Genomic DNA, 27,742 nt, shown 5'->3' with positions numbered 1-27,742 from the left:
TACATCAAGAAAATTGTATGTAATTATAGCTTTCACGGCCGCATACTGCAAAGTCCTGAGTCATTGATCTCTCAACAGATTCAGTGCAAACTCGCCGCTTATTTGAGGTCCAAAATAGAGACACATTAGAATTGTATTTTAAATACAAATTAATAGCTTTGAAGGGCTATTTCAAAAACAGAATGACAAGTTCTGAATAATTAAAATTTAGATTCCAGAGGAGCTGGATGAAACAGGAGATTAAAGACTTTACTTTTGCTACTATTTTGGCACAAGGAACTTTAAAGCACTTTCATTGCAGGGCAATTAATGACCAAAAACTCTTCTATCTTAACATTTTGGACTCGCTAAAGTTATCTTCAGGAGTAAAAGCTAAAAGCAGGAGTTGGGTAACATATAGCCCTCCAGAAGTCATTGAACTCTGCCTCCTCAGCCAACATTGCCAATGGCATTCTGAGGGGTGGGGGCTCCAGTGATGAGGGGGGAACCATGGTCAATTGTCAAGCATGGTGGGAGCTGTAGCTTCAGCAATACCTGGAAGGCAACAGGTTTGTCACCTCTCATCTTCCTCTTATGGGAAAAGAATGGGGGTCCAGTTGAGAAAAGGGGAGACTGTTGCTATATGAAGTTCAAACGGTGGGCATCAACATGATTCAGTTCAGACTCTGAATTGGTGTTTTTGGAAATTCTGCTTTGGCTCAGATAAGACTTGTATCTGTCCCAAATGGCCTGCTTTGGTTCTTGTTCTGAGATTTGTCTGAATCCAATACACACTCCAAGTAGGAAGTGGCAAAAAGAAATGCCCCAGTAAATATATTTATTTGATGAAGATGGTGATCCAAGGAGCACAAAGCTTTTGCAAGCATCAAGAGAAACCCTCCTAGCACAAACAGTCTGTTTCAGCAGCTTGCTTTCTATGTGTGCTTTCTTGCGTCACATGCTGTCGTCTGGCAGTCACAAGCCACTTCCCACTGCTGAGGGATATCTGCTTGGCAAGAGTCACAGTTCTCTGAAAATCACGCACACAGCGGAAAACTCAAGACTGCTGCTGTGATCCAGACAGAACAGATCTGTGTTTGAGATAGAGCTGCAACGGTTGTGTGGTAAATGGATTAACTATGTCTGTATTCATCTTCAGTAGTGTTACCTGGGTGACAATAATTATGTGTTTTTGTTCTTTTGCTACAGTGAGAGAAAATGCCCTTTTATTGAATGGACTAAATATAACCCACCCGACAAAGCTGATATGCAATTCACCATTTTGCTAAGCACCGAAATATGACTTCCTGTATTTGCTTTTCTTTTGGCTCATGTAATGCATGGAAAGAGGGGAGCAAAGAACAGCATTAAAAATCAGGGACAGTCTATGCTCACAGAGCATTCTTAAATCCAGGATGTCCTTCACCTGTGAGGATATCTCCCAGGTTCTCAGATAATTTCCCTCCAAAACTTGCATTGAATATATCTTGGCCTTTTGTTCACCTGTATACATAAGCAGATCGTTCTTAAGTTTCACATATTCTAAGATGGCATCTATATACTTTTATTCCCCCCCACCTTGTATGTTTGAGTTGGTATGTTTAACCATGCATTTTTTCCTATTTAAATCCTAAAATGTAAACATTTGGTTTTGATCTCAAAGAGTCTCAAAAGACATGGCTAACTCAAGTCTGATGAGCTTGTAGTTTGCATGGCATAAACATAATTTAGACGCAATCCCAAATAATACTGCATGTGCCAAACTATTGGGGTGGATTTATTGGGCTTATTTTATAATATTCATACTGAAAATTACTTCTAAATAGAAAACTTCAGATTGGGGGAGGGATTTGATTTCACAGACTTGGGTGCTTAATTACATTTAAATGGAAAAACACAGCATTTTTCCCACCTTATTAATTCTGAAACTTTGATATATTTACTACCATGTTTTCAAACTTTGTTCTGTCAACAAACTAGCTAGAAACGTCCCCCCAAAAGGAAAGTTGGGACTTGTATGTTACTGTTTCTGACCTTAAAGCACCACTCATTTATGAAAACAAGGCAAATAAACCATAGATCAGCCTTCCCAAACAGATCCTCAAGATGTGCTGGACTATAGCTCTTAACTATGCTGGCTGGGCTGATGGTAATTGTAGTGCAAAACATCTGGAAGGCATCAGAATGGTGAAGGCTGCCACAGACAATCTCTATAAACTATCAAAAACTGTTTTCTTGATTTGGGGTGTTCCAGCTTGTATTTAATCAGTCCACTGTCCATATACATTAAAAAAAATACCAAAACAACAACAACAACAGAGCTTTCTGGCTCTTAAAATGTGCCTTTATGCCTTTAGGTAGGGAAGACTTCAGTTAGGAAACAACCTGTGTCAGGCATTCTCAGCTTTAGAAACTGTTTATTATTTTTGTTGTTGTTGCTTTGGCTGCCTTTACAGTAGTACCTCGGGCTAAGAACTTAAATTCGTTCTGGAGGTCCGTTCTTAACCTGAAACTGTTCTTAACCTGAGACACCACTTTAGCTAATGGGGCCTCCTGCTGCCGCTGCACGATTTCTGTTCTCATCCTGAAGCAAAGTTCTTAACCCGAGGTACTATTTCTGGGTTAGTAGAGTCTGTAACCTGACGCATCTGTAACCTGAAGCATCTGTAACCTGAAGCATCTGTAACCTGAAGCATCTGTAACCTGAGGTACCACTGTATATGGGCACATTTTATACTGGGATGGGAATCACTTTCTCCAGCTGTTAGTCCAGCGAAGCTGATGGCCTTGAATAGCCAAGGGAGATACAATTTTGTCTGGCAGAGCAGATTTATGACACTTCAGTAATGGATACAAGGGGCCATTTTGAAGGTTACAGACTGAAGGTCACTATGGTTTGGTGAGGATATATATTCAGCACACCCTGCATTCCCACGTAACTAAATTTAATCTGCCTCCCACCCCACCCCTGTAACATCATTCATTACCACTTAGCAGTCATGTAAAGGATTGTCTTTTATTGTATAGTATCCTAGCCCCATAGAATATAATGAAGGCCACCTATTTCAGGAAGCACGACTCTAGATTTTTAAAAACACAATGTTTTGGCAATAGGATCTAGACTCAACCACTGTTGGCTACACCACATGCATAAAGAACTTTTAAAAGAATAAATTTACAAGAGAGACCAAGGCTGGAACAGTCCTAGATGCTCAGAATTATAAAAGCTTACCGCAGGCAGAGATTGTTTGTATTACTCAAATATGCTGTGGAGCTTTAATGGAGGTTGGGGGGTGGGGAGAAGTCTGTTAATGGAATTGTCAATTCAGTTCATGAACTGCATAGTAAAGCCAAGTTATACATGACAATGGAAATCTTCAAAGGGTCTTATTGCTGGGCTTATCCCATCCCATATAAATCAAGAGCTTTATAGTAAATAACAGTGGACCGGCCATTGAAAATTTCTACCTTGCTATTGCTGTTTTGCATTGTTTGGATAATATTGTAGTTTGCTACTACAAAGTGGAGGCAGGGAACCTTACTCCTGTGAAGAGCCAATGAACACAGAAGCCAGTGGGTGGGGGCATTTCTGATGGTGCGCGGAAGCCGAATGTCTGGCAGAGTTTGCAGCTCTGCATAGTTCTCTCCATCCCCTCCGTGCCACCCTATGTGAGACTGCCCTTGAAAACCACCGGGAAAATTCCATTGGTGCAAAATTTTGCCCCTGAAATTTTGCTGGGGGGGCGGGAAGTACTGGAACCATGTGGCCCCCTTTTTGTATCACTTCCACTAGCTGTCAGTTTGTTTTCAAGTGCGATTCAAGATGCTGGTAACTTCCCCTAAGCTGCTTGGGACCAAGGCACTTGGAAGTGATCTGGCGCCCCTGGCAGAACCGTCCAGATTGTGCCCCCAGTCATGGACAAATTAGCTCTTCTTTCCGCCTCTTCTCCATCCCTCCTCCACCCATTCAATTCACCCTCTATTTAAAACCTTGTCTTATGAGGCAATAATTGATATTTTTATTTATTTATGTACATATTTTTTAGCAGATTTTGCGCCCCACCTCATCTATGCCCTTGGCGGCGGCCCACCTCACCACCCCCTAATTATGGCTACCTCCTCCCATGTGAACCTACCCATCCTTTAAAGATCTGCTACTATACAGTGGTGGAGGAACCCTCTGGGGCAGCCCATACGGACTGTGCGCGAGAGCGGCACCCGTACGGACTGCACGCGCCCTTGGCTGCTCTACAGCTGAGGGGAGGCAGGGGCCATCTTGTCACCGCCCCCTCCGCCCCCCACTTCATACGCCCCTGCTACTATAGCATTTGTATGTGTGAGCGCAACTGCTTCTGAGGAAAAGTGGGTGGCAGCACGTGACAGGGCTTTTTCTGTGATAGGGCCCAATTTGTGGCACTCCCTGCTTCAGGAGGTTACCTTCTGTTCTCCACTTGTGTTTTACTGGTTCTTGAAGGCATTTCTTTTTAAGCATCCCTTTGATTTCTGCTGTTGCTTAACTTGATTTATCATTAGCTCTGGCTCTCTTGCTTTTCTGGTGCTGCTTTTAGTTTTGTGTACGTGTCTATCTTTGTTTATTCCTTGTATAAACTCATTTTTGTAGGGACAACGTGAGAGAAAAGTTTTTCTATAAATAAACACAGAAGCATAAGCAGGGGAAATGTGGTGTGGTTTTTCTGGCACACTTATACATGTAAAGATCGCGGGCTTTTTTTACAGAGTGCCAAGACTTCCCAAGATTTTTCGTGCCACTGAGCAGGTGCCTGTATTAGTCATCTGCACTCCATGACTTGGTTTGTATATATCAGTAAGCCAAAAGCCTGTAGTTCTTGGGGAAGGGGCACTACCACACTATCCAGGCCTAAACCATAGTTGAGCTTACTGGGTTGAACCCAGGTTCATGTTTCGTCTTGCTTCACAAGCTATAACCAAGCTTTGTTCTTGTTTTACAGCTTGTTTGCCTGGAGCAAAAGAAACAAGGCCTATTTCAGACGACATGCTAAGCCAAACCATGTCTTAGTCCTGGGTAGCACAGCAGCAGCAGGACCAGGAACGTGGCTGTGATTTGCAGTGAGTGATACTGGCTTAGTGGTATACATGTGAGCTGGAGGTGGTGGCAGGGGGGCTTCCTTAAACTGCTCCACTGAGGGGTGGGCAGGCGCACGGCTGCCTGCGCACAAGTGGAGTAGTTTGAGGAAGTCCCCCACAAACCAGAGGGGGACCTCTTGATCAGCTATGGGGCGAGCGAGAGGCTGATTAAGCCCCCGTACCGTTCCTGCTTGCACAAGCCAGAGTGGTACAGGATAGGACTGGGCAATATCAGTACATCACAATATTTAGCTGTTGATATACCACAATGTTAAAAACCAGGTATCGCCCAGCCCTAGTGATCACATGGAGAAGATTGGGCTGCTGACACCATCCCTGTTGCTGTCATACCTCACTTCCTGACCTCTGCCTGTGGAACTAGTAGTCTAATGGAACTTTATTAGTATTGGCAGTTTTGCTGCCCTAGACTCCTTTGGAAGAAGGCAGGGCATATAAATTTAATGACTGAATAAATACGGCTCCCTGAAACAAAATAATGTAAATAAAATGCAACAGTGCTCTTTCAAAGCCAAGTTTATGTGGCCCATTTTCATGGATCTGGAGTTATTGAGATGTATATGCTGCAGAATGGAAAAATAAAAATTGCTCCTACAACTGGAGGGAACAAAAAAGTCAAAGGACAATGCTGTTCAACTCACAAAAGCTTGATAAAAAATGTTTTTATTCCTAAAATATTTTAAATAAAAAGCTTTAAACACAAACCATTTTAAACAGTGTTCTGCTTCATTTAAGCCAGTTTAATTACAAAACCGAGTGAATACTCTTTTAAAAATAAGATCTTTGCAAATTCTGCTTTTTAACAGGACTAGTTATAACTCATAGTAATCCTAGATATTTTTAGAATGCACCCATGAACAGACAAACTGGTTTGAAAGCTGAGATTCCTGCTTTTTGTAGTCTTAACAACAGGACATCATTTTTATTTTCACCTTGTATTTAGATATGTAGTTGTAAATTAAAACGTCACATATTGTATCATTCATTGAAATTAACATCTTGGGATGAAATTCTCAGGAAACATGGAAGAACAGGAAAATGTATACTACACATGCATGTTTACAAGCCACCCCCCCATCAGAAATCAACCATTAAATTTGAATATCCATCATTCCGAAAGACCCAACAACACTCACATTACCTTAACATTCATCAAGACGTGTTGCTGGTCTTGTCAGGGCCAGCCTCATGAACGAGGGGGCCCTTGGTAAACTCTAGTGAGCCTACGTCTCTACCAGTGGTCCCTGATAGGCTTGACTAGCAGCAGCATGGTCTAGCCACCATTTTAAATCTCCCACAATGCCTTGAGCTAATGCTATATCAGGGGCATTGTGGGGAATTTAAAGGGTGGCTAGACCCTGTTGCCTAGTGCTGCTTGCAATACCAGTCTGAGGGGGTGGGGGGGGAAGCATAAAGAGAGCCCTTGGGCAAGTATCAATGGTGAAGCCTTGCTTGGGCCCCCACCACTACTTCTGAATGATACAGACCCTGACTTTTGTCCTGCAACAGCCTCAGTAACTGTCAGGGTACTGCCATCGGAACAGGGTAGGGAAGCAGAGGGGCAGTTGGGTTACAGGGAACCTCTGAAAATCTTACGAAACAGTTCCTCTTCCTGTGGTGAGGAAAGCCACACTTCCAGTGGGGAAGAGAGGAAAGGACCAGAGGATGCTGCTGGGAGCCTCAGCACTGCTCCTGACCAAGCCGGCCAGGAGGGAAGCATGCCCCTTCCGTCGCCCACCCTGCGCAGAGGTGTAAAACGCAAAGAAGGAAGGAAAAGGCTGGGGGTGACAAAGTTCTTATGTTGGGGGAGGTCCCGGAAACAACCACTCCCAGATTCTGCTAGCGATTGAGGCAGACATGAACTTGTGGCTCTGCACTGTAAATAGTTTTGCACCAAAATAAAACCTGTAAAAGACAGGTCTGAGTCCTGAATGATTACTCACGAGCAACCACCACTGCCATCTGACAGTGACAGAACCATCTTTTGACTGTTAGGGCAACCACAAAGCCCTGAAGTTCAGAGCATTAAAGAAACTCTTCTCCAATCTCTTTACAGTTCCATCTTTCTAGCTGGAGAATTATAACAACATCTCCAACATAAGAATGAACATACAACTACTGCTGTCCATATTCTTGTACGAAAGTAAATCACTGGCTTATTTTGGTTCCACTTCCCCACTATCTTATCACAACAAGTAGTTTTCCAACACAGTGTCCCACATTTGTTGCTTTTTTATATTAAACTCCATTTAAAGAACCAATGTTAATACTTCTATTTAAGATGTATGCCTTCCGTTATAGTCTGCTAAGTGACCATATACAACACAAGATACAAGACATCTCCAAAACTCAAGCATGTCTGTCTTAACCAAGTCACATCACAGTATTTAAAGCTGCAAGGAGATAAAACAACCACCAAGCACGCTCAGAACAACACCACAAGCCACAGACAGGGACAGTAACACAGCACAACACATGAGACATGTGAAACAGTAAGAGTATTATTAGCTTGAAACTTTATTACCACTGGGGAGAGATAGTAATTGAAGTGACTGCCCATTTATTCTGAAGCTGGAGTACAAAGAAGATATATATATATATATATATATATATATCATCTCCACAAAGATCTCTTCATCAAAATAAAAAATGACCCACATGACCCAGTGTCAATGTCCACAATGTTTCCTGGGCTATGTCTTCATGCTATGCTGCATTTGAGAAAAAGGGATTGAGAGTCTAAAACTTGCAGTAAATAAATTATCTGGTACAAAATTTTTTATCGTTTTACACAGAAATCAACAGGAGAATGGAGATAGGCACCATCATGTAACCATTTGTAAGATGAACATCATTAAAACTTACACTGCAGATTAAAAATATGGCCTTGCTTTCAAAGCCACCTTACTATCCAAACCATCTTTACCCTGTGTCAAAAGGCATTAAGGCTTTCAGATATAAATAAAGGCCATACTAATCTGGCTCCTTTTAATGAAGGGAGGATCATAATTAAGACCTAGTCTTTATCCAAGGGCTCAGGGATAAGAATATTATAAAAATGCAAAAATTTACAAAACACACACCATACCTTCTTACACAAAAAGGAGAAGCAAATCTGAAGTAGCCCACAATGCTATTTCAAGTGCTTAGGAAATATGTGTCAACTGGAATACTTGGGCTATAGTCAATAATGAGATGTGTGTTGGCAGCGGGCTACCCAACTGAGGTGCAAGTGGTTGTTCCACAGAAGTAGTTCACCTCAACACAGATATTCCATTTCTAATCCATACCCTTTGGTAGGAAGATAAGAGAAAATAGCTTGAAAGGGAAATGAAGGAAAATCAGAACAGGAAGCATGTGAGAGGGGTTGTGTACTTCTTAGCTCTCATGGAATTAAGCCAATAAATGCCAAAAACCTCTTCACTAGGAAAAACAACAACCAATGATTAAAAGAGTGCAAGCCACAACAGTTTAGAACAAATCTGTACACATTCATTCACAATGTGATAGGGTTATTTCAAAAATAAAATAAAAGATGGGCCTCCATAACTGGAACCCTAAGGTCATGTGCCATTACCTTTCTTTTAACAGCATACACAAAACAGTCTCAATGTACAGCCAAATAGGTGCTTATTACAGTTGACAGCACCAAGGGTCACACAATCAGAACCTTATGTATACTATCCCATTAACTTGAAAAGGAAGATTCTCAAAATACCTCCAGAAGCAACTGGTTATACTGGACTGTTCTGTACAAAAACTACTCCTCTCCTTATCGGCTTAGAAGAAGTCAATAGCAGTTGGTCTTTTCTTAGTTGGCATTAAAAAGGATTTCTTCATTTGAGGTGTTGCTTCTGCAGAAGAGCTGGCAGGGGACTTCAGCACCCCATGAGATGGTTTTTGCTCAGGATTGAAAGCCACCCGGGAGGCTCCCTCTGGGGTGACCAGGATACTTTTGTCTGTCGTCTTAAATTCTGCCAAAGGAAAGATTAAAAAGCAAAAACTTGAGTATTGCATCATATTGTTATCAAGCACAGAAGGAATCCAGAGAGATTCTGGGGGAACAAATGGGACACTGCAGACCAAAAGTATTCTATACTTATTACCAAAGAGCCTGTCTGCTTCGGTACACCAGACCACATGTGTCAACTGGGCCTGACCTAAAGGTCTGTCTGGTCCAACATTCTGTTTCCCACAATGGCAAAACAAGAGGCCTATGGGATGCTCACAACAGGACATAAGACCAAGAATACCATTCTCTTAATCATGTTCCCCAGCAACTACTGTTCAGAGGCATGGTGTTTCTGATATGCAGGGTATAGCCATTAATGACTATTAGCTGTTGATGTGCTCAGGGACAGAGTTCATATGGGGGGCAAAATCTCCTTTTCAGCCCAGATGGTGGTGAATCTAATGAGAGGTTTGTTTCCACCTCAGTGGTGTCACAGACAGCAGCTTTTTACTTCTTCTTCCATAAACCTGTTTGACAATTGTACAGTCGTACCTTGGAAGTCAAACGGAATCCGTTCCGGAAGCCTGTTTGACTTGCAAAACATTCGAAAACCAAAGCGCAGCTTCTGAAGGACTGCAGGAAGCTCTTGCAGCCAATCGGAAGCCACAGAAGCCCCGTTGGACGTTCGGATTCCCGAGAACGTTCACAAACCAGAACACTCACTTCTGGGTTTGCGCTGTTCGGGAGCCAAGGTATGACTGTACTAGATTACTTGTGCCCTAAGGGCTGGTGGAGAGGCCCTTCTTTTTGTCGAACCTATAGTGGATACAAGATAAGTTACTATGAAAGAGAAGAGCCTTCTTGCTTGCTGCAGGTAGGCTATGGCGTACCTCAACTTGCGGTGTTCATTTGAACCCCTCCCACACACTCATTGGGGAAAACTCTTGCTTTTTGCTTGCCAGGCTGATGTTTTACACATGGCAAAATCGGTTTGGGGCTTTTAACTGTGATACCTCCTCATTTTTATATTGGTTTGTTTTATATTGTTAAAGGAATGTTGTGTTTAAATCACAATGAGGCAAATTTTTGGTAGTTGATTAAGACATTAGATATGGATTTTGTCTTTGTTTCAATATTAAATGCATTTAACCTTTGGATAGAATGCATCAGTCAACGATTCCTGTGTGCCTGCATTTTGCAACCCTCATGCTTGTTAAGCTAAAAACATGTAATCTTATCTAACCCTAAAGTGACGAGCCAGCCAGTATGTTTTGCTATGTCTGTTTTGAGTTAACAATAGGATGTAAATCCAGCATCTCCTTGAAGCTCCTCCAGATGTTTTGGGGAAAGGGAAGTAAGATATGGGATTGGAATGTCTCTAGCCACTACTGAAGGCCTGGTGGCTAAGGCAGCTGGGTTAAAGTGTGATAGTTGAGGCCAAATGGTTTGGGGCACAGTCAGCATTTAGGAACTGCTATTTAAGACGCAGGTGGCGCTGTGGGTTAAAGCCTCAGCGCCTAGGGCTTGCCGATCGAAAGGTCGCGGTTCGAATCCCTGCGGCGGGGTGCGCTCCCGCTGCTCGGTCCCAGCGCCTGCCAACCTAGCAGTTCGAAAGCACCTCCAGGTGCAAGTAGATAAATAGGGACCGCTTACCAGCGGGAAGGTAAACGGCGTTTCCGTGTGCGGCTCTGGCTCACCAGAGCAGCGATGTCACGCTGGCCACGTGACCCAGAAGTGTCTCCGGACAGCGCTGGCCTCTGGCCTCTTAAGTGAGATGGGCGCACAACCCCAGAGTCTGTCAAGACTGGCCCGTACGGGCAGGGGTACCTTTACCTTTTATTTAAGACTGCATCAAACCTTCCACTGTTTTACCTGCCTGTTTTCAGAGAAGCAACAAGGTTTGAAGTCATTTTGAACTCACCAGCAGTCATGTTTTTACTCAGTCCAAAGGTGACCTTTTTGGAGTTGGAAGATTGCAGCTTGCTTAACTACAAAGAGAGATTAAAGTGGCAGATAAAGTTGTTTCTCTGGACTAGTTAAACCCTTCCCTTTATTAAAACACTTTTTGTGTCTCTCTACTATCTGAGGTGCTTCCCAAAAACACAGTTCATCATCTTCGGTAGTTTATAGTTTCTGAAAGACTGAAATATTTGCAGTTTTCTGCAGTATTAAATATTCACTTAAGTTCTGGTGTGTTTTGTACAGGAAAACATTTTAATATATAAATACAATTCCTACTGAATATACTTTGCAGACACCTAGGTGTGACCAATAGGCTTTGGGGAAAAGCTGCCATTAGTGCCAGTGAGATATTTTCCCCTAACTGCAATTGCAGTATGGGGTCCCAATAATTATCACCCCTCACTGCAAGCTATGTGCCTAAAAAAAAATTAAAAATCTGCTCCTCAAATACAAATACACAATTAATGTGGTCACATGCAGTTTGGCTCAGAGACGAGTAATTCTGAAAATTCTATTCCTAAAGTTTGTTAGGAGATAGCAAGCATGGCATGCAAGCCTCCAGCATTTTCACGCAAGGAAGAAAAAAGGGAGCATGTCAGGCCTTTCCTCACACAACCGCTCTCCACACCTCTGGCATGTGGTCCCTGAAAGGTTGCCCTGGAGGGAATGTGGCACTTGGGCTGAAACGGGTTACCAGCCCCTGCTTTAGCTGCAAATTATAGCACCTTTGTCACTATACCTGCATGGGGGAAATGCTGCCTTTAGCTTTTCTAAAGAACACTGGCTTTGGTAGAGTTGTCTTTTCAAATTTCACAAAATCATTTCCCGTCTTTGCCTTTTTGTTCCTTAGCAGTACAGCAGCGCCACCTGTTTCCTGCAGGGAGAGAAAAGAGCAGCAGAGACCAATTAGCAGAGTCTGGACGCAGTAATATGATGCTTAACAGCACCAGGGGCCTTGGTGGAAATGGTCCGGCAGGAGCCCTGGACTAGTTCCTGCTGATGCACCTGCACCCAGCTGAGCCCACTGCTTTTCCTCTCCTTCCTGGTAAACAGCAGTGGCTCAGTCCCTGCTCCATGTCACCACCCACTATTGTATTAAAAGGGGATGTGTTGAATGTAAAAAAAGGCTGAGCCAGAGCAAACAGTTTCTCATGCGCTGTGGATTCTTGAGGAGATATTTATAAGGGGCCTTTTGCAGGCAACATAGGAGGCACTAGGTCTACTGGTCTCACAGAAACCTTGTTAGCAAACCACGGGCATACAACATAGTCTATATACACTGCAAAATGTCCATGACTTCCACTCTTTTTTGTACAGCTAGATCACACATCGCCCCCAAACTTTAAGACCACAAACATTAGACAAGCCACGCACTGAAACTGCACGACTTCATCTGGAAAGACAAGAGGATGTCCGCATTAGTGTGAGAAAATCAATTAAACTGGCCAACAACAATCAGACCAGGAATATAGAATTTAAATAATCTCATAGAAATACAGGTAGTGAGGCCTTTGCTTGTCTAATCTTAAACTGTCAAAGCTTTCACTTCTTAGTTTCAGAAAATAGATTTAAAAAAACAACAACACATGGGATTTGGGGATTGATTTTCTTCTTTAGCTTCTATCTGGTCACCTGTTTTACTAGTAAAACCAGCCATTATATATACATTCTCTCCAAATAGAAGCAGAAGGATCTGTGTTGGAAATATAGCTGTTTGAGGCAAAAGTACACATATCTGGTATGGGACACGGGTGGCGCTGTGGGCAAAACCTCAGCACCTAGGACTTGCCGATCGCATGGTCGGCAGTTCGAATCCCCACAGCGGGGTGAGCTCCCGTCTTTCGGTCCCAGCTCCTGCCCACCTAGCAGTTCGAAAGCACCCCTAAGTGCAAGTAGATAAATAGGTACCGCTTTATAGCGGGAAGGTAAACGGTGTTTCTGTGTGCTGCGCTGGTGCCGGTTCGCCAGAACAGCTTCGTCACGCTGGCCATGTGACCCGGAAGTGTCTCCGGACAGCGCTGGCCCCCGGCCTCTTAAGTGAGATGGGCGCACAACCCTAGAGTCGGACACGACTGGCCTGTACGGGCAGGGGTACCTTTACCTACACATATATGGTGGTACATGTAAAGCAGAGCATCAGAAAATGCAGCCCAATAGAATGTTTATTGTGGTCAGAGACTCCTCCGCAACCTGCTCCCCAAGCTGAGGTGGAACCAGACATTGTAAGTTGCAGGACAGACATACTTACACTGGTTCTGCTCTTTTTGTTTTCAACTTCAGTTACAGCTTCTTCCATGGAACTTAGGACTTCCTTGATTTTCTTTTTCTTTTTCATGCTGATTATTTTCTGCTTGGAACCCCTAATCTTGACCAAATTTTGTTTTTTCCTCAATTTAACTTTTCGGAGCATTGTGCATCCAGATTCTGCCAAGTTTTCCTTTTTGGGCTGCTCAACAGCCTCTTCAGAAAAACTGCTCCCAGATATCACGCCAGTCTCTGCTTTCCGTTTCTTCTTAATTGCTTTGCTACCACAGGCTACTGGAGCACAGTGGCTGGGATCTTCCTCGGTACTTATATGAGCCTGTCCATTCTGATGGGTGAATTCTATAGGGACTTTCCGCAGGCGGCCATTTTTCTTCTTGGGCTGTTTCTTTATGCTGTTTACCAAACAAGTCAAGGTCTCCAGCACAGAATCACCACTGATACCTACAGTGGGTGCGGCTGAAGAATCCATTTCACTGACCTCCATGCTTAAAGACTTCTTTGGTCTTTTCTTACTATTTAATGATTCACTGTCCTGGTTTGCCTCTTTGGATCCTTCCTCAGGGACCAGTCCCTTCTCATTACATTCAGCAGCTATACCAAAGTCAACCATCTGGCTGGACTTCCTCTTTCGCTTCTTCTTCTTTTTCTTCTGTGGCCCTGGGCTCTCCTCCTCTTCCTCAATACCATTTATTATGTTTCTAGCACGAACTGTAAAGAAAAAATTAATAAGCTTTTAAATTCAAAGAAAAGGCTGTTGAGCAGCAGCCTCCTATCTCTCTTCCTGGGAAGGGGGCTCTACACCTGAAGAAAGAGTGGGTAGCCCCAACTCCTGGGACGAGTGATTAGTAATCGAGGAATGGATACTACTATTAGACCCAGCTTCTGCGTGTCCCAGAGGTACTGCTCTAGTCACTGTTGGAAAACAGAATGCGAAACAAGATGAGCCATTGATCTGTCCACAACAGGGCAGCTGCTATACTATTATTGTACAGTATTTGTTGTTAACAGAGCCGACAAGAACAACTACAGCACCACCTCGGTTTTCGAATGCCTCCGTAGTCAAATGTTTTGGAACTCGAACGCCGAAAACCCGGATGTAAATGCGTTGGTTTTCTAATGCACCTTGGAAGTCGAACAGGAAACATGGCTTCCTTATTGAGGCTTCCGCTTTCAGTTTTCGGACGTTTCGGAACTCAAACGGACTTCCGGAATGGATTACGTTCGAAAACCGAGGTACCACTGTATTGTCATTGATTTTCATGTTAGATATTTTAATAAGCCCTGTTCAGATAACCACCTGCCCCCTGGGATTTGGATCACATTGAGGGGAAGATCACAGCCACACTCACCAGCTCTGTTCCTATGCCCTCATTACCATGTGTGTGTATGGGGGGGGGGGAGAAGGTGTGTGTGAATTAAGGAGTCAGTTCTATGTATGTAGGCTTCCTGCATGATTTAGAATGCTGATTGCTTCAAATCTTCTGCGCCTCAATGTGTGGAAGGTTGGCAGGAACAGGACTTGAGCCAGTGTGGTGTAGTGGTTAAGAGCGGTAGTCTCGTAATCTAGGGAACCGGGTTCGCGTCTCCGCTCCTCCACATGCAGCTGCTGGGTGACCTTGGGCTAGTCACACTTCTCTGAAGTCTCTCAGCCCCACTCACCTCACAGAGTGTTTGTTGTGGGGGAGGAAGGGAAAGGAGAATGTTAGCCGCTTTGAGACTCCTGAAGGGGAGTGAAAGGCGGGATATCAAATCCAAACTCTTGAAAACACAGAATACTGGGTATATGGACCCACTCTCCTCAACATATGGCTGCTGTAAATTGTGTTACGGGAGAGTGTCTAAACAAGGTTACGTTCATGCAGAAAGGCCTAAATGTTCAGGCTTTCCCTGGCAATTAACATTAGTTCCAGCCACCCTCTGTTAATTTACTTTCAGTTTAATTGAACAGAGACACTACAGCAATCAAAACGATACATACACAAAAATATACACACATAAATCTAAGAAAAAGACAAAAGTTACAAATAAAGAGATGAAAAGAAACACAAAATAGCACTGTCTGCCGTTTCACAGGAGCGTCAGGAGAATTTGGCTTAGTCCCATTTCAAAATGTCCAGAGTCTGGAAAGACAAGGCTGACCAGCCTATTGATTCAACACTGCGAGCACAAAATGCAGAAATCCTATTGAGAGTGCTTGATTTTGTAACACAAACAAGACTTGCCAAGTCTTCTGTCGTCATCTTGTACTTTTGATTATTATCTGTGGCATTTGCTTTTTCTAAGATATGATTTCAATATATTTCTGAACTCTGTAAACTGCTTTAGGATTTTTACTCACCAGGGGTATATAAATGCTTTTAAATATACAAACAAAATTTGAGGCCACTGCAAAGCTTCCACTCCCTTCCGGCTAATCCTCCAACAGCAACAGCTATTTCTAATTTCCAGCGGAGACAATTTATTATCATAGTGAAGTTCAGTTAGGGTTGATCAGGTACTTAAAGAAAGTAAAAGAAAAGTCGCTTAAAAGGGCAATCCTACAACAAGGCCCTGGGTTCATCTCCAGGTGTTTTCCTCCTAGTGGCACAACAATAAAACTCCTAGCACATGTGCAAAGCTAAGCAGGGTCCAGAATCGTTTCAAATTGGATGGGGGACCACGAATTGGGATTCCAGCATTGCAGGGCGTTGGACTAGATAACCTTCGGAGTCCCTTCCAACTCTACCATTCTATGATTCTACATGGAAGTCCTTCTGAGTTCCATAGGGTTTACCCTCCCAGAAAAGTGTGTATGGGATTGCAGGCTAAGTTGGGATATTGCATGCTGGTAGCAACCTCACCTTCTTTTTCTGGTTGTGTTTTATCCAAGGGTTTGCCAGATTTCCTTTTCCACTTCCTCCTGCTGAAGGTATCATCATCTTCATCTGTAGAAATGTCTTCAGGGAAGTCATCCTGTGGAAAGGTCCCTGAAGGGAGAGAACACTGGAGTGAGAGTTGCCCCCAAGCAATTAGTGGCTCAGAGGTCCTTCACCCATACAACATGCTCTTTTCTCTACCTATACTTTAGTCCAGCCATCACCAACTTGGTGGCCTCCAGCTGTGGTCAGACTGCACCTCCCATCAGCCCCAATCAGCATCTGGAGTGAGCCAGACTGGTGACAGCTGTTCTGGTGTGTATCTTTCTCCATTACCTTAAATGCCAAGCAGAACAAACTGTTCATTCAAAGAGAAGGGCAAGACCTTATCACACCTCCCCAAAGGCAGGAACGGGCAACCTTTGGGGCTTATCTATCAGTGGCTACATGATGGTAATTGGCTGGGCTGAAGCAAAGATTGGGTGGGCACCCCTTCCCTCTCTCTTTCTGCCACCCTCTTCCTTTCAGACAGCCCCTTCCACACCCCCATCAATTCCTCCCTTATTTACCACCCACTTGCAACTGAGCAGAGAGCCGCATGTGGTTATGAGGCTGCAGGCTGTCTATGCTTCTTTAAGAGCAGGGATGGGTCTCCCAAGGAGGATGAGAGTTGGTGTCCAACACTTGGAGGCCCACAGGTCCCCCTACCCCTGCTTTAGAGCATCATGCGATACTGGACACAGTTGTAACTAATGTTAGGATACAACCGATTTTCCAGTAAGTTATAATGGAGGTTGGACTAGATGACCCTCACGATCCTTTCCAACTCTATAATTCCATAAGAGGTGATATAAATGTCCCCAAAAGAAGCCCTTTCAGGTGCACATAAGATTTCTGTTGCAAATTTAACATGACTGCATTTTCTTTCCTCTGCTACTGTACAATTCTTCATGGAAATGAAAGAGTAGCAGATGTTCTTGAAGCCTCACCTTCTGCAAGATTTTGGAACCTGAAAAATAAGTGGAAAGGAATTATGTTGTCTCAGTTACACCCAAAAATGAAGGCACTATGGGGAAGCAAAAGATAAAAGGGCAGGGGCGTTGGGACTCCAGAAAGTGAAAGGAAAGAGAGGATAATCAGGTAAGTCAGCACAATCAGAAAGAACATTTATTACAATAGGCACTTACTTTTTCACCACTTTGTACAGGCACTTTCTGTTATAAGCAGGTGTGTTTTTTCTGCTGGCCAATTCAAACAGTGTGTCGCCAACAGTTTTATAATCAAACTGTAAACATAAAAGAGGAAGGCATTAGAGAAACATAGATCAGCTGCATTCAATAATTTAGCGCAGAACCACTTAAGACACTAATTTACTGATTTTGTACTTACTCCAAATTGGAAAACCCCAATGGCAGGCATAGGCAAACTTGGCCCTCCAGATTTTTTGAGACTACACTTCCCATCATCCCTGACCACTGGTCCTGTTAGCTAGGGATTATGGGAGTTGTAGTCCCAAAACATCTGGGGGGCCGAGTTTGCCTATGCCTGCCCAGTGGAGTATCTCTGTCCAGCTCAACTCCCTGTGCTTCTTCCCCACCAGTCCAAGCACACTCATTCTCTCAGCCATGCTCCTTCACATCCTCAGGCCTTTGGTTACTGATCCTACAGCAGTCAGGCCTCACTTTCATAAATCCCAATAGGAACCACACTTCAGGAAATCTTGTGAGTCCAACACTCACAAAACTGCACAACATTCACTTGTGCTCCAGGTCTTGCACTTTGAGAACCAGCAATTTGATCTACGTTTAAATCAAGCAAGACAATAAAAATGGTCTTCTACCAGTTTTCAAAGGAAAAAAAAAGTTCATTAGGCTAGTTGAATATTGTTTGTGAGAGCTTTTTATTTATAAGAGAGCAGCCATCAAACTTAATCAGATTTAACAAGGCAATTCCCTAGTGCTCAGACCCTACAGAAATTAGTATGTTGTCAAAGACAATACTCACCTGGAGAACAGGCCCAATGTTATCATCTGCATCTTCTAAAAGGTTGTCTGGTGCCTCTGAATCTAGGGAATGTTTACTTGGCAAGTCTGTGCCTGCAGGATAAAAGCAACACATTTAAGAGAGCACCAAATGTGAAATCCGCAACAGACTTCACTAAGGTCCGTGAAGCTGCCATCAACATAAAGGAGGGATGTTTTATGCAAGCTGTTAGATGTTTAATGTTGCACACCAGCACCTTAAGGACAGTGCGTGCATGCGTGCGTGCGCGCACACACACAATCTTCCTTTACCCTCAGGGGAAGGACACAACATGTGTCATGTTAAAACAGTGGCCAGAAAGGTGGGGAAATTTGAAAAGGCGACAGAGTACTAAGCTTTGCACACATAGGGTTCTAGGTTCAATCCCTGGTATCTCTAGGTGGGGCTCCCACAGGTGCCCTATGCTCCCATGAGCTCACTTTCACTAGTAAGCAGATGGTTGCATTCTGAGTTGAAGTTTTCAAAGTTTTCAAAGCAGAAGACATGGCAGGACTCCATTCTAGAAGTTACAGTTATTACTGTGGCCAGGCCCATACCTTTGACGACTGGCTCGTTCTCTCCTTCATTACTTTCATCTTCTTCCGATAAGTCATCATCGCTCCCCGCTTTCAGTTCTTTCATTAAATCTTCTATAGCAAATGGGGACTGATCAACAATGGTTTCAAAGATGCCACGGATTATGGCTTGCAGCAAAAGATGACTGAACCATTAAGGCGGGAGGAAGGGGAGGAAAAAAGGAGCATCACAAAAGCATTCCAATTTATGGACTCTCTTTCCAATCTATCAAAAACTAACCCATGAAAATGAAAAAATTGTATGCCATTTGCAAAGAGTAAATAAAAGAACCACCAATAAGTCAATCACATTGATTGTGAATCAGAAGCTGATGTCTTTGGATTCGCCCAGGGTTTTCTTCAATATCACCATAGTAGCGCCCGAGGATCAGAAACTAGCTTTTTTATCATCAGTATAAAAGGAACTCATGCAGTTCCCATAGCTACACACTTTCATTTCAAGGCACACAAAAGAAAGCTTTGCTTCACAAACTGAACATTTCACTATCTCGCTTCTTCTGTTTTAATTATGCTCTGCAAGTCTATCCAGACGTTATCTACTATTTATGAAGAACGCCCCCCCCCCCGACAACCCTTTAAGTTCAGAGTCAAGCAGCAAAACATAGCTATATAACATACTCCTTGGTCTTGGCAACAATTTTGCAGAATGGTTCTATAAATTTGAGATTCTGGTCTGCGGTGAGCTGCAAAAAAATAAAATACATGGTTAGTTCAACATCAACCTATTCCAATTCTACTCAAAGAGATGGGAAATTTCCCCATCTGAATATTCCCAAGGTTACTTGAAAAGAGCTAGGACTCGGGGGAAAGAAGCATTTTACAGTTGGGGTAAATATATCATAGAAGATAAGCTCTCTCTTGCCAAGAGATGCTAACACAGACTGGCTAAAACCAATATGATAGCCTACAACAATAGAAATACAAGGAGGAAATACATTTTATTTCTAAATATATATTTATGAATTACTGTGTAACCAACTGAAATGCTGTCAGGATTTGACATGATTTGTCATCTGTTAAGGTTGTCATTATTATGGATTATTTTGTTTCCTTTTGATATAGCCTGACCAGTTTCAAAAAGATGGAAACACATATCATGATGATTTTTCTGCCCCCCCCCTTGTAATGTCAGATGGGAAGCATTATACAAAGTCTAATGATTTCCACTGTATTTAAGCAAGACATTTTACATTTTAGGTAACATAAAAAGTTGAGCAAATCTGCAATTCATAAGTTGCTCCATGGTGAGGATTTGCTTTTATTAGCATTAACCAAAATTTTCAAATTTTATCTGATTTTATATGTTTATACAGTGCTACAACAACAATTAGATAACACGCTCAACCTAAGCAAATAGTAAACACACACAGAGTAAACTTGACTTTAATATCCTTCCTAGGCGAAGACATTAACAGCACTTGTTTTTAGCAAATATTTTAGGGAGACATGCTAGATTGCATAGCAATACACAGAGATGTTTTGTTTCCTACCTCTTTAGCACCAACTTTAGCCAATTCTTCCAGATAGATGTCAATAAAATGCAATTTTATCCCAACAGGAGCCTTGCTGTCTGGGTGAATAACCTCCTTCATTAGCAGGTTCAGAAATGGCTCAGTAAAACTGGATGAAAAGCGGGGCGGGGAGAAAATAAAGCATGGTCCATTCATCTGTGTAACATCATATGACATTGCATCAGTTCCAAAAGAGTGGCCACTGCTTTTGAAACAGAAAACAATCTGATCCACTGAAATAGAGCAACAGCGTGAATCAGATGTTTTCTTCTCTAAGTGATTTACCAGGGTGAGAGTTCCAACAAGTTTACCCTCTCCCAACAAATCCTTTGATGAAAGCTTGTTTTAATACCTTAACATATAAAAAAACTGTGTGATGTCAGTAATACACAATTTAAAATTGTAGAGGTATTCTAGAATTCTGCACTAAGCCCCTAAACCAGTGTTTCCCAAATGTGGGTCTCCAGCTTTTGGGACTACAACTCCCATCATCCCTAGCTAGCAGGACCAGAGGTTAGAGTTGATGGGAACTGTAGTCCCAAAACAGCTGAAAGCCCAAGTTTGGGAAACACAGCTCTAAACTTTTGTTGTATCCAATGCAGTATAAAGGTTTCCAGCTTGTGCAACAGGATTGCCCCACACCATCCACAATCTGCTCTGAAGGGTTCGGGGGAACCCCACAATAGATTTAGGGGGCATGGTGGGAGCAGGTGTCCCACTGAACCCTTATGCCAATGGGACACTTATGTTATGAATGCCGGCTTGGTTGCTCAAGAGCGAACAGGCAAGACTCCCACTGGTCTTTTCAAGGCTTTATTATCTGTCCAAAACATTCACAATGCAGAACGTCTCAATTCCATGTCTTGCTCAGTCACTAGCAAAATCTGGGAGTGGGTGGTCCTTAAACGTTCCCCAGCAGAGCAGTCTTTTGACCCCCATCCTACGCCTCCCTTCTCTGCGCGTAAGCCTCCTGCACAGAGATGGCGTGGGCAAAGGGGGACCTGCCTCCCCACCGCTTTGCTTCGGCTCGGTGATCTTCGGCGGCTCCCTGTAACCCAACTGCCCTTCCACCTCCCGCCTCTGAGCTGATGGCAGTTCCCTTATAGCAATTCACTGGATATAAGATGGTAGGACCTCAAAATCCAAAATTTTCAGTGGCCATTAATTTTTTTGGTCAAGCAAATATGTACATTGGTATAATTTGCACAGCTGACACAACTTGCACAGGATTCATGGGAATCTCAGCTAAGCAATGCAGATTTTATATAGATCGGAAATAGATACAACACAGATTTTAACTATTAATAATAATAATAAATTTTATTTATATCCCGCCCTCCCCAGCCGAAGCCGGGCTCAGGGCGGCTAACAATAAGCAAATAATCAAACAATCAAATAATCACACATTCTAAAAATATTTCATTATAAAAATTAATTGAAATCAAATTAATGGCAACCGATTAAGCAAGATTCTGTGCAGGTTGCCAGAGGAGGGAGTCAGGCTGTGCCCTGACCAAAGGCCTGGTGGAACAACTCTGTCTTGCAGGCCCTGCGGAAGGATGTCAGGTCCCGCAGGGCCCTAGTCTCTTGTGACAGAGCGTTCCACCAGATTGGAGCCGCAGCCGAGAAGGCCCTGGCTCTAGTTGAGGCCAGCCTAACCTCTCTGAGGCCTGGGATCTTCAGGATGTTTTTATTTGCAGACCGTAGGTTTCTCTGTGGGGCATACCAGGAGAGGCGGTCCCGTAGGTACGAGGGTCCTAGGCCGTATAGGGCTTTAAAGGTTAAAACCAGCACCTTAAACCTGATCCTGTACTCCACCGGGAGCCAGTGCAGCTGGTATAGTACCGGATGAATGTGATCTCGCAGCAAAGACCCCATAAGGAGTCTCGCCGCGGCATTCTGCACCCGCTGGAGTTTCTGGGTCAGTCTCAAGGGCAGCCCCACGTAGAGCGAGTTACAATAATCCAGTCTGGAGGTGACCGTCGCATGGATCACCGTGGCTAGGTCAGGGCGAGAGAGATAAGGGGCCAACTGCTTAGCTTGGCGGAGATGAAAAAATGCCGCCTTTGTTATAGCTGTAATCTGCGCCTCCATAGAGAGGGAGGTATCGAAGATTACACCCAAACTCTTAACGGACGGTGCTGGCACTAATTGCACCCCCGCAAGAGATGGGAGTTGCCCCCTCAATCCCATATCGTCCCGCCCCAGCCAGAGGACCTCTGTCTTCGAAGGATTTAACTTCAACCGGCTCCCACGTAACCATCCAGCCACAGCTTCCAGACATCTCGCCAGTGTGTCTGGGGCCGAATCAGGATGGCCATCCATCAACAGATAGAGTTGGGTGTCATCAGCATACTGATGGCAACCCAGCCCAAAACTCCGGACAAGCTGGGCGAGGGGGCGCATAAAGATGTTAAAAAGCATCGGGGAGAGAATCGCACCCTGAGGCACTCCACACACCAAGGAGTGGCGCGATGACAATTCCCCCCCGAGCGCCACCCTCTGTCCCCAACCAGAGAGAAACGAGCGCAGCCATTGAAGGACTGTGCCCTGAATTGCCACGTCGGCAAGGCGGTGGTCCAGGAGTTCGTGATCGACCATGTCGAAGGCTGCTGACAGATCTAGAAGAATCAGCAGCCCCGACCCGCCTTGATCCAGCTGCCTGCGGAGATCATCTGTTAGGGCGACCAGAGCCATCTCGGTCCCATGACCAGCGTGGAAACCGGACTGGAATGGATCCAGAGCAGATGTTTCATCCAGAAACCTACCAAGCTGTTCAGCAACCGCTCTCTCAATCACCTTACCCAGGAATGGAAGATTCGAGACCGGGCGGTAATTGGATAGATCTAAGGCAGGGGTCAGCAACCCATGGCTCCGGAGCCGCATGTGGCTCTTTTACACCTTTGCCGCGGCTCCGGGGCGGATACTAGCGAGGGGAGGAGGCGCATTGTGCGCCCCGACACTTCCCACTGTGGCGGGCGCTGTACTGGCTGTGACATCGCATGGGGGCAGTGCGTGTGTTAGTCACGCACTGTCCCGACGTCACCTTCCCACCCGCTGTCAGATCGCGGCTCCGGAGATATATTTGTTTTAAATGTCGCAATGGTTTTGCGGCTCCCAGTTTTTTTTTTCTTCGGGAACGGGTCCAAGTGGCTCTTTTTGTCTTAAAGGTTGCAGACCCCTGATCTAAGGGATGTAATGATGTTTTCTTTAAGAGCGGACACACCACTGCCTCCTTCAGTTCCCCTAACTTTTCTCACAGTGCAATTAATCTATTGCACCTCTGCTCAAACCTTTATTTTCTTCTAGGAGCACAATCTGGTATTTCTAGTGGATTGCCCTGAGGCCTTTTTAACAAATATGCCATGTGCCTCTTTTTTCTTCAGCAACAAAATTTATTTTGTGCATAAAAGGCAGGATGCACGTGTGTGGGAGAAAATAATAGCAGAACCACTGAATTTTAATTATAAGAACATTTTTATTATTATTGTATTGCTACATTATATAACGTTTTATATATGTCCAATTCTATGGATGTTTACTTAGGAATAATCCCCAGTGAAGTATTCTTACTATTGCTATTCAATTTATGGCTGTAGTACAAGTTTTAACACTGCCGTTAATGTATGTCTACCCGGAAATATGTCACATATGTGTTCAATTTATCTTAGAATTGCTGCTTGGAATACAAAACCAGATTTGCAGAAAAATATGTATAAAGGAAGTGAGCACAAGATGAGCTTTTGGGATGAGGCCCATTATGTCAGCCTGGATAGCTCAGCTGGTTACAGCTTGGTGCCAAAAATGCCCAGGTTATAGGTCTGATCCCCATATGGGACAGCTACAAATTAATGCATTGCAGGGGGCTGGACTAGATGTTCCTCATGGTGCCTTCCAATTCCACAATTCTATGGTTTTATAATGCTTATCAGGGATTGTGAAAGAAAATTTATTGGTAACTCATCAATAGATTTAGAGTGAGCAAGAGCAGTTTCTGTTTCTCTCCCTCTCTCTCTCTCTCTCACACACACACACACACTTCCCAGAGGCGCCACCTACCTTTCATTCCATCCATTTCTTTTCAGTACTTCAAAGGACTGTCTCAGCACCATGCGGATCAACTAGGTTAGAAAAAGATAAATCCCATCATGTTTCAATTGTTTCAATTGATAGGAAATCATTACTTTGTTGACAAACATCTTAACCATCCATGCAACCTTATACATGTCTATAAGACCTACTGTTTCGATTTGGCTGTACCCTCAAATCAGCACTTACAGGATTATAGCCAATTTTCCTGTTTTTGTAAGAATGTAACTTCACATACAGAAATTTAAAGTCTTTTCTTGATGCTAAATGGATTATGGAAGTATGGTGGGACTGCAAAACTCATGTAAGGTTTCTCCATAACACCAAAATCCCCCAGCACACAACAGTAAAGATTAAACATGACATGTTCACGTTTCCCCACTCTGGTTTAAAAATGTGAATTCTAACTTTAGATTTGAAGAGTTCTCTATCTATTCCCATTGCTGAATCTTACTTGTGTTGTGTTCGTTCATTATGCTACTACCTAATTTTATGAAACAGTGCAATCCAAAAAGTGGAAGATTTTTCACCCCACACCACTGATTATGCCCCTTTAAAAGACGGTAGAAGAAACAGCTTTTACCATGTAAAATTTATCTAAGCGCAGGTTGTCTATTCCATTCCACTCACGGTTCATGGTCTGCCAGAAAGTCTGAATGAACAAATGCCCTGCAGTGAAATAAATAGAAGCAGCTTTAAAGTTCCATACAAGCTGTGTTAGTTCAAAACATTTTCACTACACTTTTCATAAATGTAGGGGGGAAATTCAAAGCTGAAGCTTGCAGTTTAAAAGAAAGATGAGTACTGTAAGGTGGGGAATGCATATGAGGTGTAAAAAATTATGTGCAATGTGATAAAAGCGGATAGTTTCTCTCTCTCATAATACAAAAAGTGAGACCACACAATGAAGCAGAATGTTAGAATATTCAGCAGAGACAAAAGATGGTACTTCGTCACACAATGTGTACTTGACAGATGGCTGTATCCTCTAGCTACCCAAGTTGGTCATTGCAGACTGTAGAAGAGATTTTCCTACAAGTTCCAAAGCTTTCAGAAGCTTGCTCCACAGTAATGCAGGCTTTTAGTGTGTTTTGTGGAACAGCATTCTTGTAGCAATATGACAGGTGCCCACTATTTGCACTCTCCAGAAACAATTGAAGACATCTTTGTCATGACACTTTCCCAGCAGGGTGAATAGCTATCTGTCACTGGTGTCTATTTTGCATTTATTTTTATCCACTATTTTCTGTATTGTTTCAAACTGTTTTTATTGCATTCTTTACATCACCTTAAAATGCATACAGAAAATGATAAACAAATAAATAGTAGCTACTGTAGAACTGTTTTCACAAGATGTAATGACAACCACCAACTCAGATGGCTTAAAAAGAGGATTTAATCAATTCATGAAAGATAAGGCTACAAATGGCCCCTAGCCATGATGGCTGGTTATGCTTCCTCCAGTGTTAGAGACTGGATGATGCTGAATACGAGTTCCTGGGATTCATAAGTGGGGAGAGCACTTCTGCAGTCAGGCCCTAGTTATAGGCTTCTCAGAGGCATCTGGCTGGCCACTGTGAGAGCAGGATGCTGGACTAGATGTGGCCAGCAGGATTCTAGCTATTTTCACATGTGAAGGACAATTAAGACAACTGCAAGTGTGAACAATGGTAGTTAATTATCCCTCTGTTCTCAATAAGTGAAGGAAGCACAAAGCCATCAGTGTCCTGCCGAAGCAAAAAACCTGAAGGGGTTGGCAAGGATCTGAAAGTCATCAAATCCAAACACTGCCCTCAAAAAAAATAAATCATGGGCTATTCATGTGGTTTTCATAGAAAATGAAGACACAATGCTTCAAGACATCAATTTTTTTTATATATACTAATAAGCAGAACAAACAAACTTGGCTGGAAACCCCTGAACATATCATAAAAGTAAAAACTAAAAAAATAAAAATAACTTACAAGCATCTATATTCTCTATTACATGGGTAAGTTGTGCTATATTGTTCGATAACTCCTCCTAAAAATGAAAGGAATTTTTTTTAGTATACAACGTTCCAAGAGTAGATTCCATTTTTCCTTTTCAGAAACTACCCCCTCACTCCCAAACACTGAAACTGTTCTCTAAACTCCCCCAAACAAAGAAAAGATTATTTGAGAATTTGACCATTAAGGTTAAACTATATTATCACAGTTGATCTGAAATAGTAGACAAACGAAGAACCTTACCCAAAACAGGGTGGACATTTCATTGCAGAATTTGGTCAGAGACAGACCTACAACAGTCTTCTGTGCTACCTGTACAGTAGCAGACATGTCTCCAAATTTCAACCACTGACTATTTACTTACCACACTCCTCACCCTGTACAATTGTCTTTCGTGTTATTACGGGGACAAAAAAATCACCTCCAAATTCCAACTGAACATTGGGTATTTTGTTACCCCCATATACTGTAACATGCCAGAGGAGGAAAATACATGAATAAAAGCATAAACAACGTCAGTGCATGATGAAGAAGGTGCACAGTGTCCCCTCCAGCCATTACACTGTGCTCCCGAGGGTGGAGCAGGCAAGGTCCACAGACAACTGCTCCATTCATAGGCAATATCATGGCAATACATCCTTACACAGATTGTACATACCTGAAGCAGGGGTTTATCCTGCATCCACATGCAGTAGAACAGTCCTTTCCATATTTTCAGCCATTCTTCCTGGCTAAAGGTACCTGGAGCAACAGAAGTAAACTGCGTATTAGAGAAAAGGAGGCAAGTTTCCCCAGCCTGTCCTACAAAAGCCCCTACCCCTAGAGATAACGGGAGCCCATTTGCCCATGAAGAGCGGCGCCTCCCCTTCAACCGTACCATGACTCCACACTCGCTTATCCCACCGACCCTCAGTAGTTCACACGGTACCTGAGAAGCAGAGCCCGGTTGCAAGCACCTCACGTCCCGGCGGCCATGTGCCCGCTCAACCCCACGCCCGCCTTTCCCTCCTCAGTCCTGTCGCTGCTTCGGGCGGCTGCTCTTCTGCCCCACGCGCTGCCCTCTCCGCCGCTCCAGCAACCCGGGGCGCCCGGCTGCTCTGCCCCACCAGCGCCACGTGCTTCCCCCGCATCCCTTCCCCGCTCTTACTCGCCGGGCTCCGAGTCCGGAGAGCGAGGTAGCCGCGCAGCTTCTTCAGCGCCCGGTCCCGAACTCGCTTCTCGTTGGCGGCCAGCCTCTGTGCGAACTGAACCTCCGGAGGCTGCGCGGCGGCGGCGGCGGCGGCGGGAGCCATGACACCCCCACCAGCCCAGCTCGCCGGAGAGAGAGAGAGAGAGAGAAAGGTAACGCGCCGCCCTACGTGGGCCGAGCCCGGGCAGCCTTCCCGACGCCTGCGGATGA

General features: G+C 43.8%; 1 protein-coding gene and 1 long non-coding RNA gene across 3 annotated transcripts in view; one reads left to right on the top strand and one right to left on the bottom strand.

The window, feature by feature from the left end:
* The window catches only part of LOC307215449, a 14,898-nt gene extending 6,267 nt beyond the window's left edge, over positions 1–8,631 (top strand). Inside the window, exon 2 of the long non-coding RNA XR_013838512.1 lies at positions 4,950–8,631. This is a non-coding gene — a long non-coding RNA (uncharacterized lncRNA). The remainder of the gene's footprint in view (positions 1–4,949) is intronic.
* Positions 5,751–27,742, bottom strand: RRP1B (ribosomal RNA processing 1B). Of its 2 annotated transcripts, XR_013838509.1 has the most exons (17): positions 27,491–27,742; positions 27,002–27,084; positions 26,320–26,377; positions 24,939–25,024; positions 24,326–24,387; positions 20,246–20,375; positions 19,374–19,438; positions 18,717–18,880; positions 18,142–18,233; positions 17,325–17,422; positions 17,127–17,146; positions 16,123–16,248; positions 13,266–13,990; positions 11,757–11,891; positions 10,977–11,043; positions 6,469–9,077; positions 5,751–6,376 (listed from the first exon to the last, which is right to left on the bottom strand). XR_013838509.1 is itself a non-coding variant. In XM_079974667.1 (16 exons), exons 1-16 carry the CDS (start codon positions 27,633–27,635, stop codon positions 8,884–8,886), a joined length of 2,250 nt encoding a protein of 749 aa, XP_079830793.1. In that variant the 5' UTR covers positions 27,636–27,742; the 3' UTR covers positions 5,751–8,883. The 2 variants fall into 2 exon arrangements, 1 of the variants encoding a protein (XP_079830793.1); XM_079974667.1 differs by having other exon boundaries at positions 5,751–9,077.

Source organism: Podarcis cretensis (genome assembly GCF_951804945.1).
Source record: "Podarcis cretensis genome assembly, chromosome: 4".
Classification (NCBI taxonomy): Eukaryota; Metazoa; Chordata; class Lepidosauria; order Squamata; family Lacertidae; genus Podarcis; species Podarcis cretensis.
Note: the sequence above shows the minus strand (reverse complement) of the source record. Positions and strands in the feature narration are given on the sequence as shown.